Raw genomic sequence first — 13692 nt, forward strand, 5'->3', positions numbered from 1 at the left:
CCTCGGGCGTGCGTCTGCCCTACGCGACCTCAGGGGGAGGTGGCATGAGCCCGGCGGCTCTGAGCGGAAGTGCGGCTGTTCTGGTTTCCGGGGCTGCTGGTGTGACGTGTCCCGCGCTTGGCGCAGCAGGAAGCAGCAGCGATCGTCTTCTGAGTTCCCGGCCGTGGCCCCAGCTCCTCTCCTGCTGCCGCCATGCTCGACTTCTTCACCATTTTCTCCAAGGGTGGCCTTGTGCTCTGGTGTTTCCAGGGCGTGAGCGATTCATGCACCGGGCCGGTTAACGCGCTGATTCGTTCGGTGCTGCTGCAGGTACTGCCCCCGCGGGATGAGAACTCCGGGCTCTCCCTCCCTGACACCTTGTCCATCGTCCCCCTCCACCCACCCCGCGCTTCACCTCCACCCTAGCCACTCACCGGTAACCGGGACTCCACCCACTTCTTTCTCCTGCCTACTTCAGACCATCCCCCGCCATCGGGACGGCCACTTCCTCTCGTTTCTGGGACTCCAGCTGGAAATCGCGCTTCACCTAGCACCTCCGCTCCCGCCATTCAACCCCCCTCTGCACTCTCAGCAATTTCGTTTTCTGTTGTTTCGAAGGCTGGATGAAATAAGTGGGGAAATGAGGTTTAAAAAGTGTAAATGGTGTACAGCTGCTAGTAGATTTGATTGTTTACGTGAGGACCTCCCTTCTGCCTCCCACGTGTCTAGACGTCCCTCTCACCTCCTCCCCACCACCCCCTAACTTGGTATCTCATTTTCTTCCTGGGGGAATGCTAGAGAAGTGTCGCAGCATCTCCTTGTCCTGGGGACAAGTTTGGCTTTGGGCGAGTGTCTGGTTCTTTCCCAAAGGTAATCCTGGAGGAGCCTAAGTCTGGGCTTTTTTAGGAATAGTCTGAACTCTAGTTTTTACTCTTTTTCCAGGAACGGGGAGGTAACAACTCCTTCACCCATGAGGCACTCACACTCAAATATAAACTGGACAATCAGTTTGAGCTGGTGTTTGTGGTAAGTGGGGGTATTTCAGAGGGGTAGTGATTACATTCTCAACGTATCTGATTATGAAAAACAAAAACAAAAAACCCTGGTTAATTTTACCCAGTGTTGTATGGTGAAGTAACTGAGAAAACTAAAAAGGTGGGGGTGGGGGAGAAGCTCCTGGGCCCAGTCAGAGCTTGGCTGCCTCTCAAGTCAGGGAAACCTGCCAGGTGGCTGAGCCATCTCTGGAGGCTTGGTTGAGTTGGCTTCCCTCGTTTCTGGGCTGGTGTGTAAGCAGATCTGCTCGCTGTTTCTTCCCTGAACAGGTTGGTTTTCAGAAGATCCTTACACTGACCTATGTGGACAAACTGATAGATGACGTGCACCGGCTTTTTCGGGACAAGTACCGCACAGAGATCCAGCAGCAAAGTGCTTTAAGTCTATTGAATGGCACCTTTGATTTCCAAAATGACTTTCTGCGGCTCCTTCGGTGAGAGGCTTCCCCTCTCCAAAGGGCTGTGAATTGTGTACTGAAAGACACTCTCCTAAATGTGCTGCCCAGTTGATTGATGTCTTGGTATGAGGGCCCTTTTGCTGAACATTGATTTTTCCTCCTGCATGGGTTAGAAGACCTGCCATTTTCTTTTCTGTTTAGTGAAGCAGAGGAGAGCAGTAAGATCCGTGCTCCCACTACCATGAAGAAATTTGAAGATTCTGAAAAGGCCAAGAAACCTGTGAGATCCATGATTGAGACACGTGGGGAAAAGCCCAAGGAAAAAACAAAGAACAGCAAAAAAAAGGGGGGTAAGAAGGAAGGTGAGTTTGGGTTCCTTTGACATATTGGGGCTTGAAGAGGTATGAATGCCGTGCTAGGTGGCCCCCCGACCTTCATTTATCCTTGCTTGCCCCCGCACTCTGTCAGATGCCACCACCCTCACTACATCCCTGGTCCTTGTGATCCCCAAGATGTTGGCTTCAAGTTTCCTCTTAAGGATTTGGGAGAATTTTTTCATCTTCTATTTTGTTGGGATTTGGTCTTTTTTTCTCCAGTGAGGCTTCTCCTAACAGGTTCTGATGGCGGCCCTTTGGCTACCGGCAAAGCAGACTCTGTAGTAAAGACAGGTGTCCCAGTGGGGCCTGAGAATGGGGTAGAGCTTTCCAAAGAGGAGCTGGTACGCAGGAAGCGAGAAGAGTTCATGCAGAAGCATGGGAGGGGTGTGGAGAAGTCCAGGTGAGCATCCTAACTTTCTTCTTGCCCCCTATTGTTACTTGCCATGGGAGGCAAGGGAGTTCTGTTCTCTGACTCATGGGTAAATGTCACACATTCACCATAACTCTTTGCAGCAAGTCCCTGAAGTCAGATGCTCCAAAGGAGAAGGGCAAAAAAGCGCCCCGGGTGTGGGCACTGGGTGGCTGTGCTAACAAGGACGTCTTGGATTATAGTACCCCTACCACCAATGGAACTCCTGAGGTTGCTCTGCCTGAGGACATCAACTTGGTAAGAACCAACAAGGGGCAGTGAGGGTTACCGTTAATAAATTGAGGAGAAACTAGAGACTAGTGGGGCAGTACCAAAGGAGCCGTGGTAGTACAGTGGTTAAGAGTTTGGTTACCAACTGAAAGGTTGGTGGTTCAAACTCACCCAATGGCTGTATGGGAGAAAGACTGGATGACCTGCTCCTGTGGAAATTACATCCAAGAAAACCCTATGGGGCAGTCTTGCTCATTCCTATGAGTCAGAATTGACTTGATGGCACCTAACAACAAAAGGGCAGTACCTGGATTTGAACAAGGGGCTGAGTTGTATTGGGAGCTTCCCCAAATCAAAGAGCCAGAGCAGTGTGGCTGGGTGAATCCTGGGCTTTTGGTCCTTGGAGCCCTAGTGTCCCTGACCTCATCTCCCTCTTTCCCCCACACCCTCCAGATTCGAGGGACTGGGCCTGGGGGGCAGCTTCAGGATTTGGACTGCAGCAGCTCAGATGATGATGAGGCCTCTCAGAGCACCACCAAACCTAGGTAGGGGCATTCAGTGGGGGCTGGTATGTGTGGCACCTGAAGTGATGAGGTTTCACTCCCGCCCACTGGTTTTATGTGCATTCATGATCTCATATGCCTGCAGTGCTACAAAGGGGACTCTGGGTGGCATGTTTGGGATGCTGAAGGGCCTCGTGGGTTCCAAGAGCTTGAGTCGTGAAGACATGGAATCTGTGCTGGACAAGATGCGTGATCATCTCATTGGTAAGTTTATAGGAACTGGGGCTGAATCACGTTCATGGGGTAGGGATGGTTTGGGAGCTGAACCGCTGAGCCTCTTAGCTTTTGGCCTGGCACTCATCCATGCCCGGCCCCCTCTGTCTTCAGCGAAGAACGTGGCTGCAGACATTGCCGTCCAGCTCTGTGAATCTGTTGCCAACAAGTTGGAAGGGAAGGTGATGGGGACATTCAGTAGTAAGTATCTCCCTAAAGCGGGCAGTGCTTTGAGGATTGTGCACGTTGAAAGGTGAAGAGTATAGGCCTCTATCCTTACTAGTTAGGTCATTTCCGACAGATTCCGTAACCACATTACATAACCTAGATAGATTTTCAGAGTTGCTGGGAGGAATAAATAACACTGTGTAAAGTGCTGAGAACAGTACCAGATGTGGTCTGGAGTCCAGAGACAAGATTCTAGTGTCATCCAGCTCCTAGTCTCCTCAGCTCAGAAAGGTCGTGGGCACCCCTGGAGCCCCTTGCTTGAGATTCATGGGTGCCCCTCCGCCCAGCGGTGACATCTACAGTAAAGCAAGCTCTCCAAGAGTCCTTGGTGCAGATTCTGCAGCCACAGCGCCGTGTGGACATGCTCCGGGACATCATGGACGCCCAACGCCGCCAGCGCCCTTATGTCGTCACCTTCTGTGGTGTTAATGGAGTGGGGAAGTCTACTAATCTCGCCAAGGTAGGTGCAGGGTCCCAGCCTGCCTCTGACGTTTCTTCACTCTCTGTGTCTTAGCAACATGGAAGCAGTTTTAGGCGACAGTTTTCTCTACCTCTTTTGCACAGATTTCCTTCTGGTTGTTGGAGAATGGCTTCAGTGTACTCATTGCTGCCTGTGACACATTTCGTGCCGGCGCCGTGGAGCAGCTGCGCACACACACCCGGCGCCTGACTGCCCTACACCCGCCAGAGAATCACAGTGGCCGTACCATGGTGCAGTTGTTTGAAAAGGGCTATGGCAAGGACGCTGCTGGCATTGCCATGGAAGCCATCGCCTTTGGTACCGTGCACGGGGAGCAGAAGGGCTTGTCTGGGCCCCTTTCTGCCTTGGGTTCCCTTGGGATTTGCAGACACTCAGGATTACCGACCGTACTATATAACTTACTGTTAAATGATGAGAGGGAAAGTTCAGCTGCTTCTGGATAACCCGTGTGTAGTTCCAGGCGACATTCATACAGTCCGACCAGACAACCTGAATTTCTGACCTTTATTTACCCTGCTGCCACCCTTCTCCTCACTGTGCTCAGAGATGAGGTTCTTCCCCAGATTACCTTGTGGCAAGCAAGAACCCCAGACAGTAAACAGGCTTCTAATACAGCCAGGTTAGGAAACCAGGACTGAGCATGAGTGGCGGTCCTGGTGTTGAGCTGACCGTTGTTTTTCTCTCTAGCACGTAACCAAGGCTTCGATGTGGTCCTGGTGGACACGGCAGGCCGCATGCAAGACAATGCCCCCCTGATGACGGCCCTGGCCAAACTCATTACTGTCAATACACCTGACTTGGTGCTGTTTGTTGGGGAAGCCTTAGTAGGCAATGAGGCCGTGGATCAGCTGGTGAGGGCTAGGGCCTGGTTCCCTTTCCAGCCTCCGCTATGGCCAGCTGGGTGGTTCTCAGGCTCACATCACCTTTCTCCTTTCCAGGTCAAGTTCAACCGAGCCTTGGCTGACCATTCTATGGCTCAAACACCTCGACTCATTGATGGCATTGTCCTTACCAAATTTGATACCATCGATGACAAGGTAAATATGGATAAAACGCTCAGGACAAAATGAACATGGGGCGGGGGGGCAGGGTGTGCCAGTGCTTGTCCTTCACAAGGGAGCTGTGTTAGGTACAGAGTGGCTGGTACTGAGAGAGTGGGTGAGTTGACTGGGTATCCCCTTTCTACACTTTAGGTGGGAGCTGCTATTTCCATGACGTACATCACAAGCAAACCCATCGTCTTTGTGGGTACTGGCCAGACCTACTGTGACCTACGCAGCCTCAACGCTAAGGCTGTGGTGGCTGCCCTCATGAAGGCTTAACATGGCTCCTGCCCAATACCAAATCGCCGCTTCCCCCCACAGACCATTATTCCTGTATCAAGAATATGCTTCAGAGTATGTGAGCAACTTGTCTTCAGTGTAGTAAAGAGGCAGAGTGAGGGGAGCTCCAGGGGCTTGCAGCTCCTTCTAACCCCACTCCCTGTCCAGCCTCCATCTGCAAGGAGGGTGGGCCTAATCATGTTCCAGTCACTGCCCACTGATGCCCACCCTGCCATGGGACTCCACTCCCCTCCTCAGCCATTCCCTTCACTCTGCTTCCAGACTCAGTCTCTCTACAGCTTTGACCAATGGTTGGAAGACTCAACACCAGAGCTCTGCAATGTTAACGATACACAAGAGACTTTGTGAGTCAGCTCTGGGTCTTGAGCGGCATTCTCCTAGGACACACAGCTTTCAGGTCCCTGGGGCCAGGATGACACCCACCTCACTGTGGCAATGTATGGCCTGTTCTTAATTGCTGCTAATTCTGATGACTCCCACCCCCGCCTCCCCAAAGCATCAGCTAGGCCAGGGCGATGTGTTACCAATGAGAGAAAATGGGTCCCCTGCTTCCCTGAGAAGTAAAGGGAGCCGAGCTGCAGTGCTGCATTGGGCTTCGCAGCCCCAGTCTATCTCACTCCCAGAATCCAGATGTAAGCCTGCATGTTCCCCTTCCTGGGAGAAAACTATCAGAAGGGTATCCGTTGCCCCCTCCCTGGCCCGCTGTTCACCTCCTGAGCAGATCCTGGCTTTTTCTCACTCTACAGTGCCTGGTAGACAAGTGCTACGTTGAAGAATACAAACCTCCTGTTAGGACTTGTCTTATAGCTTGGTATTACAGATGTGCTATTAGTGCAATAAGGTGAAGGCTGTCTGTCTGCCCAGAGAAATACATAATTTATATAAGAAAATAAATTTCATAAATAAATTGCCTTTTAGGTCCTCGAGTTATTTTACAAGGGATTCAAAACTAAAATCCCACATCACACTAACCTGTTCTAGGGCTTATGGTAAGAGGCGAAACAAAGCAGAAACTGATAATGCTCTTAGGAGCCAGGTAAAAGTAAACAGCTGTTTTGAGAATGAGATCACCCCACCCCAAGATGGAGCAACAATGAGGCTGGTTAGCAGCTCGACGTGGGTTAGGATTCTTCTAAAGTGACTCTAAAAGTAGAGCCAGGCCCTGGAAATAAATGAAGAGGCTTTTAATACAGCTCAATTGTGTAAAATACTGTACACTGTAAAAGACCTAGAAAACTAGAGCTTCAAGTCATGTTTTAAAAAAGCCAGTAAGCTTAATTGAAAAACCAGGTATGGAGTACAAAACTGCAAAAAGGGCCATGGTGATGCCATGGCTTCGGGATCCCCAAGTCCTTCATGCAGGGCTGTAGCCACAGTCGGTGGAGGGTCACACTGGTCGGCTGCCTGCACACAAGCATGTCCGGCCTGGCAGGGCCTGCGCTTGGGTCCCGTTGTCTCTTGGGCATTCTTGAACTGGAACAGGCAGCAGGATATCAAGAACCAGCCAGCATGAAGGATTAAACTTGAACATTCACCCCCCACTCTCTCCCCAACCTTCAACCTCTGGATGTTGGTACTTCCTAGATGGTTCTTTTAAGTTTACTTGTTAAACACTGTCCACAGTAGGGCCTCACAGCTTGGTCTAATGGTGATGTGTGTAGCCCTCTCATGTACTGCCTGTGGAGGGAGAAAAAAGGTAGAGAATGATAATGAAATTTCACCATACAGGTTTATACTGCTAAAGCTGCAGATATTTAAATTTTAATGCTTTACAAGACAAATCATAAGAAAGGCTAAGAGTTTTGTAATAGACTTCCTAGGAAAACACAGATTTCTTAACAGGAGAAGTAAGCAGGAGAAAGAAGTTAGTATTCTCCATAATCCTAAGGCCTAGGAAGACATTTTCTGCTGACTGCTAAAGAGAATAGGAAATAGTATACCTCTTATTTCATTGTGTGCTGTAGATGAACCATTTAGCTGACCTTCTCTCGCCATCCCTGCTGAATAACAAGAGTGTACATCAGTATCAGACGTTAAAATGATAAGCTAAAAATATTCACAGCAAAAAGAAGAAAAATAACCAATTAAAGGGAGATGAAGGCATATGGTATGACTAGAAAGGATGGCATTTTTAGAAAAGAAAACCATTCTAGAAGGAGAGAATAAGGGGGTGGGAAGAATAAACTGGATTAGTCATAACAGGGAAGCAATAAGTCAGGTTTCTGAGGGCACTAGAACTGCTTGTAAGCAAAACAACATTTTATATAGACCAAGCATGTCTGCTGTCTCTAACCAGTCTCCTCAAAGGCCAGGTTTAGGTAAAAACGCTCAAGTGAGCAATTCAACCAAATTCAAGAGGGAAAAGTAGCAGATATTCCCACGATATAAAAGGGACTAGATTTTTTTTTAGATCTGCGCTAGGCAATATGGTACCATTAGCCACATTTGGCTTTTTAGTTTTAAATTTAAAAATTCTATTCCCCATTCACACTAGCCATGCTTCAAGTACTCAACAGCCATACATAGCTTTTAGCTATGGTACTGGACAATGAAGATTATAGAATACTTCTATCACTGCAGAAGACACTACTGGACAGGACTGGGACAGACAATGGTGTAGGGGAATGTATAAAAATGAACACACACAAGAGTAATAAAAAATACAGCCAATTACATAAAAGACATGGCACTCAAACAAATTGGTGGTGGTTATAAATTGGTAGTCCCCTCTTAGAAAGCAATTTAGCAATGTTGGTTAAGAGCTTGGATGCTAACCAAAAGGCTGGCAGTTTGAATCCACCAGCTGCTCCTATAGGGTTGCTGTAAGTTGGAATCAACTCGACGGCAATGGGTTTGGGTTTTTTTTTTTTTTTGTCAACCATAAAAATGTTCATGACCTTTGCCCTAGTAATGACACTGAGAACTCTTCCTAAAGAAGTTGTCTGGTGAAAGAAAAAAATGGTAGGGGTGAAGATGCATTCATTGCAATGTTATAACAGAAAAAGGTGGAAAACAAAGTCAGAAAATTGCCTGACAGAGGAATAACGGGTGAATTGTAACATCTACACTGGAATATAATGGTCACTAGAAACAGTGGTTATGGAAACTGTAGTCACGTGGGAAAAGGTATGCAGTACTACTGAATAAAAAAAGAACCAGAACTGTATGTATACTTTGTTTACAACTACAAAAGAATATAGGCAAAAATACTAATTGGAAATATACCAAAATAACAGCAAAAAGAAGAAAACCAACCGATTAAAGGGAGATGAAGGCACATAGTATGACTAGAAAGGATGGGGTTATTTTAGCGTGGGAATGATAAGAAAATTACTTTTCTATTCCCATTACTTAATTTTTCTGCAAGATATGTATTAGATTGCATGGAACCCTCTGAAGCCAGTAAGTTTCTCCCTGCAGAAGTGAATACACAGCACAGTGCCAGGTACACAGACAGCTCGTGCTCAGTGTTAAAAAACAACAGCAAAACACTTTACCAGTTACCAATATATACATCCACAGAGACTCAAGGCACAACCAAGGATGATAAGCTTGCCTAGCTGCAAAATGAAATAACGCTTTTAACCTTAAACTGCTTGGCTAGAGTCAAATTATAAACTCAGTCGATCGTTCTAACAAAGTCCCCCGGCCATACTGAAATCCTGTTTTTTTTTTTTTTTAATTTTATCGTGCTTTAAATGAAAGTTTACAAATCAAGTCAGTCTCTCATTCAGAAATTTATATGTACTTTGCTGTAGCCTCCTAGTTGCTCTCCCCCTAATGAGACAGCACACTCTTCCCTCCACTCTCTCTTTTCACATCCATTCCGCCAGCTTCTGATCCCCTCTGCCCTCTTATCTCCCCTCCAGACAGGAGATGCCACCACAGTGAAATCCGTGCTTTTTAAAAACACAAAACACTAACGACAGCTCATAATTGTGGGGAAAGCCACTCTACTTGGCAGCCTACACAGCTGAGGACAGAATTTGTGGCACTCTACAACACTTCTCATGTTTTTTGTCAGGAAAAGAATTAGCAGCACAGAAGAGCTGCCCAGAAGGATTTGTTTAAATTTTACCATCTTTCATGGGTAGAAGATGTCAGAATGTAGGTTAAAAGAAATATGTAGAGCCTGGATATCTTGTTTGACAAAAACAGAATATGCCCAATGGGAAAGCCTACTTGTGGGAAAACAACAGCATAAGAACAAAAAAACTTATCCCCAAGAAGGAATAGCAAATAGCTTTCACTAAAGAGACTAAGGATTTTGTGACATCTTCCAGAGAAAATGGAATATGTGGCTAACTGCCTCCATGAACCACGAGACCAGAAGAACTGGATGGTGCCTGTCATGGATTGAATTATGTCCCCCTCAGAAATGTGTGTATCAATTTGGTTAGGCCATGAGCTCATGTGATTTTCCTGTATGTTGTAAATCCTGCCTCTATGATGTTAACGTGGGAGGATGGGTGGCAGTTGTGTTAGTGAGGCGGGACTCAACCTACAGGATTGGATTATGTTTTGGGCAATCTCTTGAGATATAAAAGATAGAGGCAAGCAGAGAGACAGGGGGACCTCATACCATCAAGAAAGCAGCACTGGGAGCAGAGCGCATCCTTTGGACCCGGGGTCCCTCCGCTGAGAAGCTCCTCGACCAGTGGAAAATTGAGGACAAAGACCTTCCTCCTGAGCCGAAAGAAAGAGAAAGCCTTCCCCTGGAGCCAACACTCTGAATATGGACTTTTAGCCTACTTCACAGTGAGGAAATAAACTTTTGTTGAGGCCATCCACTTGTGGTATCTCTGTTATAGCAGCACTAGATGACTAAGACAGTGCCCAGCTACCATTACTGAACATTTTGATCAAAAAGTCTATAGAAAAGTCCTGATCAAAACAATTTCTGGATCCACGGAGGCTGGATGAACCCCCAAAACTGTTTTCCTGAGACAATCTTCAAACCTTAAACCAAAAATATCCCCTGAAGCCTTCTTAAAACCAAACAATAGTTTAGCTTAACTAGTAAATAATGTCTGCCTTGAGCAGTGTGTTCTTTTAAGATCTATCTATATTGGATCAAATTGGCAATAGCAATTGCAAAGATTAGATAGGAACCTTAAAGGGCAGTGAATTTATGTTAACGGGGGAGGAAAACTCAGAAAAGGAGGGTGAGAATGGTTATACAACTCGAAGAATGTAATTAATGTCAGTGAACTGTACATGCAGAAATTGCTGAATTGGTATATATTCTGTGTATAGTCTCAACAACAAATTAAAAAAAAAAAAACAAAAAAAAAAACTTCCAGAAAACAAAGTAGACAGTTTTCAGTGTTTAGTAATGGTGATGCCTTTTGAAAGTCTTGTTCCATCAAACTATAAAAACAGATAATAAAAGATTGTGGAGTTTTTCATTACAGGATAACTTCACTTGAAGCAATGTGTTATGGACTGAATTGTATCCCCCCAAAATATGTGTCAACTTGACTATGCCATGATTCCCAGTATTGTGTGGCTGTCCACCATTTTGTGATCTGATGTGATTTTCCTATGTGCTTTTAATCCTAATCTCTGCCTGTGGTTAATGAGGCAAAATTTTAGGTTATATTAAAGAGGATTAGGGTGGGATACCACACCCTTACTCCCTGATTCGATATACACGGGGAGTTTCCCTGGGGTGTGGCCTACATCACCTTTTATCTTACAAGAAATAAAAGGAGACAAGTGAGCAGAGGGATGAGAACCTCATGCCATCAAGAAAGAAGTGCCGGGAGTGGCGCACACCCTGTGGACCTGGGGTCCCTGCGCTGAGAAGCTTCTAGAGCAGGTGAAGATTGATGACAAGGACCTTCTCCCAGGGCCAACAGAGAGAGAAAGCCCTCCCTTATAGCTGGTGCCCTCGCTCTAGGGCTTTCAGCCTCCTAGACCGTGGGGGAATAAACTTCTCTTTGTTAAAGGAATCCACTTGTGGTCTGTTATAGCACCACTAAATAACTAAGACACAATGTGATTCAGAAAAGAAATTGGAAGTGATTACTGAATTCAGGAAAAGTACTTTACGTTACTGAAAAATACCTGTACTTTAATAGGTTCCCCTAAGATGTAATCAGATTGACAATGAAAATACTAATATGTAACTTTCAGTAATACATTCTGTGTACAACAGCAAGCCCACTTTGTGGATCATTGGTAACTTGACTCATGTTCTTTATCTGTTATGAGTGGTAACAGGTAACTACTGTACATTCATTTATATAGCACTTTATAGTTCACTTCCACGTGTCACCGGATGTTAAAATAAGCCTTTGAGATGAGGCTATCTATTTTGCCTACCTTTAAAAAGAAAACTACAAAAAGAAGTAAATTATTAGGCTACAGTCACACAAAAAGTAAGAGGAATAAATTTAGACTCCTGGTGATCTTCTAGACCACTGTTTTAGACCATCTTCCCTCTCAAAAGAATATTTCAGGAAGCCTATGGGCTCCTCTCCCATCCCTTCCTCTCAACAGTATGCTCCCACTTACTCAGGCTGGCCCCCAAAATATCCACAGATTAATGTGTTAACTGACTCAAACTTTGATTAGCAAAACAATGTTTAAGGGATCTCGTAACTGTCTGTGTCTATTAAAACATGATTTTGTAAATTTCAATCAGAGTTTTTTCCTTTTCAGTTCCTGTATTAAACTCAGTGAAAAACTTCTTTGGCCAGAGTGCTTTTGTGAATCCTCATGAAGTGCTGCCCGATCTGGATCACTCTATTCCTTCAATCAAACTTTATTTTACCAGAGACTCCAGTTCACACTTTGACATATCTTGGTGCCAGAATTGCGGGATTCAAAGGTGCGTTGGCTGCAGCCGCCCCCGAGTAATCAAGAACCTGGAGCTTCAGTACCAAGTGTGAGCCCCTTGAGCTCATCCGTCTTCGTAGATCCATGGGAGTCACTGATGGGTAAAATAGTCTGTTGAATTGAGCTCTGCCTCCTTGCATAGGACTCTAAGGTTTACTGAAGTATCTGGTTTCATTTTGTCTTTGTTTTGTCTTGTCTGTTTTCATTTTGGTCTTACAAGAATTTGTGCCTGTGCTAGTGGCAGTAGTATGAGGTTCTGGGCAATTTACTGTCCTAGAAGTCTGAGTTTGTGAAATTTCAGGCTTCATAAGCCACAAAGAAAACCGAGGGCACAGGACGACTGCTAAAAGCTGATAGAGTGGTTCCCTGCCCCAAGAAGTGGCTAAAGTCTCCTGTGATAGGATAAGCCAGGTTGTGAGACACGCCAGAGCATTAGGCTGCTTGCCAACTGCAAACAAAAGCTTGTGGAACAAAAAGGAACACACTGGTTTAAACAAAACACTGTCCAAACCCTGCAGCGTCCCCTGCCAGGAGTTTGTTGAGTCTGAGAGTCAATCTTGTACAAACTCAAACCTTCTTTTAAAACGGGAAATGCCATATCTAGGGGCAGTGTGGGATTCCCTTTTGGGACTCCTGCCTGATCTATGGACAAGCACTATGGCTCTGCTACCTGCTTGTATTTATCTGTTTGGCATCATCTCACTAAGGACAGTATGGAAAATATGTGGCCACTTTTGGGTTATTCTGAATTATCTAAATTGAGTTTTCTGCACAGTAAATTAGAAAAGAAAGGCTCCTGAATTAAACAGAGGCAATGGGACACCTATTTTAATTGGTATTTTGAAACTTTAAAAGACACAATGAAAGTAAAATTGCTTCCTTGCAAGACAATGCTTATAAATTAACTAAACAAAATAAGGAACTGCAATGTCAGACTTCTGTTCCAACTACCCAAGCTGCCCCGGGACCAACTGCTCCTTTGCCTGCCACCTCTCCTTTGTATCCTCCTCTGCCTTTTCACTCCTTTGACACTGCTAAAGATTCCTCTGATAGCTCTTTGTCTGAACTTCCCTTTTCCCCTAAAGAACCTACTGGGAACATAAAGCCTATTCCTGAAATGCCTTTTAAAATCTCTTCCAGTGTGGATACTGAGGATCCTCAGAAATACATAAAATTGCTAAGGATGTGCCAAAACTGTAGGAGGATCCTTAACAAGTTTGCTGAGGAATTTAAAATATTTGTTGTGACTTATAAGCCTGGATTTCCTGATTTGTATCAACTAGTCCACATGATAACTGGAGGCCAGGGAAGATCCAATTGTGGTTGAGAATAGGCTGAATGGAGAAGTCCTAAAGACAGTTTAGCTCTAGACCTCAATAAAACAGTCACCCAACTGTTAGAGGATTCTCCGGCTATCAGTAAAAGACTGCTAGAAGCCATTCCAAAGGCTTTTCCCCAATAACTGATTGGACAAAAATTCACTTTTATACACAAAACAAAGACGAAAATGTGTATGATAACCAGACCAGATTATTTCAAAGGTTTCTGAACATTCTGCAAATGATCTGTCATCCT

The 13692-nt window shown here is 45.6% G+C and overlaps 2 protein-coding genes across 5 annotated transcripts in view; one reads left to right on the forward strand and one right to left on the reverse strand.

Annotated features, from left to right (window-relative positions):
• The first annotated feature begins 92 nt into the window (after nt 1-92).
• On the forward strand, nt 93-6181 carry SRPRA (SRP receptor subunit alpha). 2 transcript variants are annotated; one of them, XM_023557067.1, is made up of 14 exons: nt 93-309; nt 922-1005; nt 1302-1465; nt 1631-1791; nt 2026-2206; nt 2320-2473; nt 2900-2991; nt 3095-3213; nt 3337-3423; nt 3738-3910; nt 4015-4228; nt 4619-4782; nt 4870-4968; nt 5125-6181. In XM_023557067.1, exons 1-14 carry the CDS (start codon nt 193-195, stop codon nt 5251-5253), a joined length of 1938 nt encoding a protein of 645 aa, XP_023412835.1. In that variant the 5' UTR covers nt 93-192; the 3' UTR covers nt 5254-6181. The 2 variants fall into 2 exon arrangements, with proteins under 2 accessions (XP_023412835.1, XP_003417466.1); XM_003417418.4 differs by having other exon boundaries at nt 94-309; nt 2044-2206.
• A 256-nt stretch (nt 6182-6437) lies between these two features.
• Nucleotides 6438-13692, reverse strand: part of FAM118B (family with sequence similarity 118 member B) — a 78059-nt gene continuing 70804 nt past the window's right edge. Inside the window, exons 7-9 of one of the 3 annotated variants that reach the window (XM_023557069.2) lie at nt 9857-9960; nt 7215-7271; nt 6438-6951 (exon numbers count right to left, since the gene is read on the reverse strand). In XM_023557069.2, coding sequence (XP_023412837.2) covers nt 7248-7271; nt 9857-9960 — 128 coding nt within the window. In that variant the 3' untranslated portion in view covers nt 6438-6951; nt 7215-7247. Of the gene's footprint in view, nt 6952-7214; nt 7275-9856; nt 9961-13692 lie in introns of all 3 variants that reach the window. The other 2 variants (XM_064268890.1, XM_010597135.3) reach the window with 2 other exon arrangements.

Source organism: Loxodonta africana, chromosome 15 (genome assembly GCF_030014295.1).
Source record: "Loxodonta africana isolate mLoxAfr1 chromosome 15, mLoxAfr1.hap2, whole genome shotgun sequence".
NCBI classification, from domain to species: domain Eukaryota; kingdom Metazoa; phylum Chordata; class Mammalia; order Proboscidea; family Elephantidae; genus Loxodonta; species Loxodonta africana.

Bases quoted from the DNA above. Each gene is read 5' to 3' on its own strand.
- SRPRA (XM_023557067.1), top strand. From the start codon at position 193: ATGCTCGACTTCTTCACCATTTTCTCCAAGGGTGGCCTTGTGCTCTGG. The intron at 1,466-1,630 runs GTGAGAGGCTTC...TTTTCTGTTTAG, and splicing joins GACTTTCTGCGGCTCCTTCG to TGAAGCAGAGGAGAGCAGTA. The intron at 3,214-3,336 runs GTAAGTTTATAG...CTCTGTCTTCAG, and splicing joins GATGCGTGATCATCTCATTG to CGAAGAACGTGGCTGCAGAC.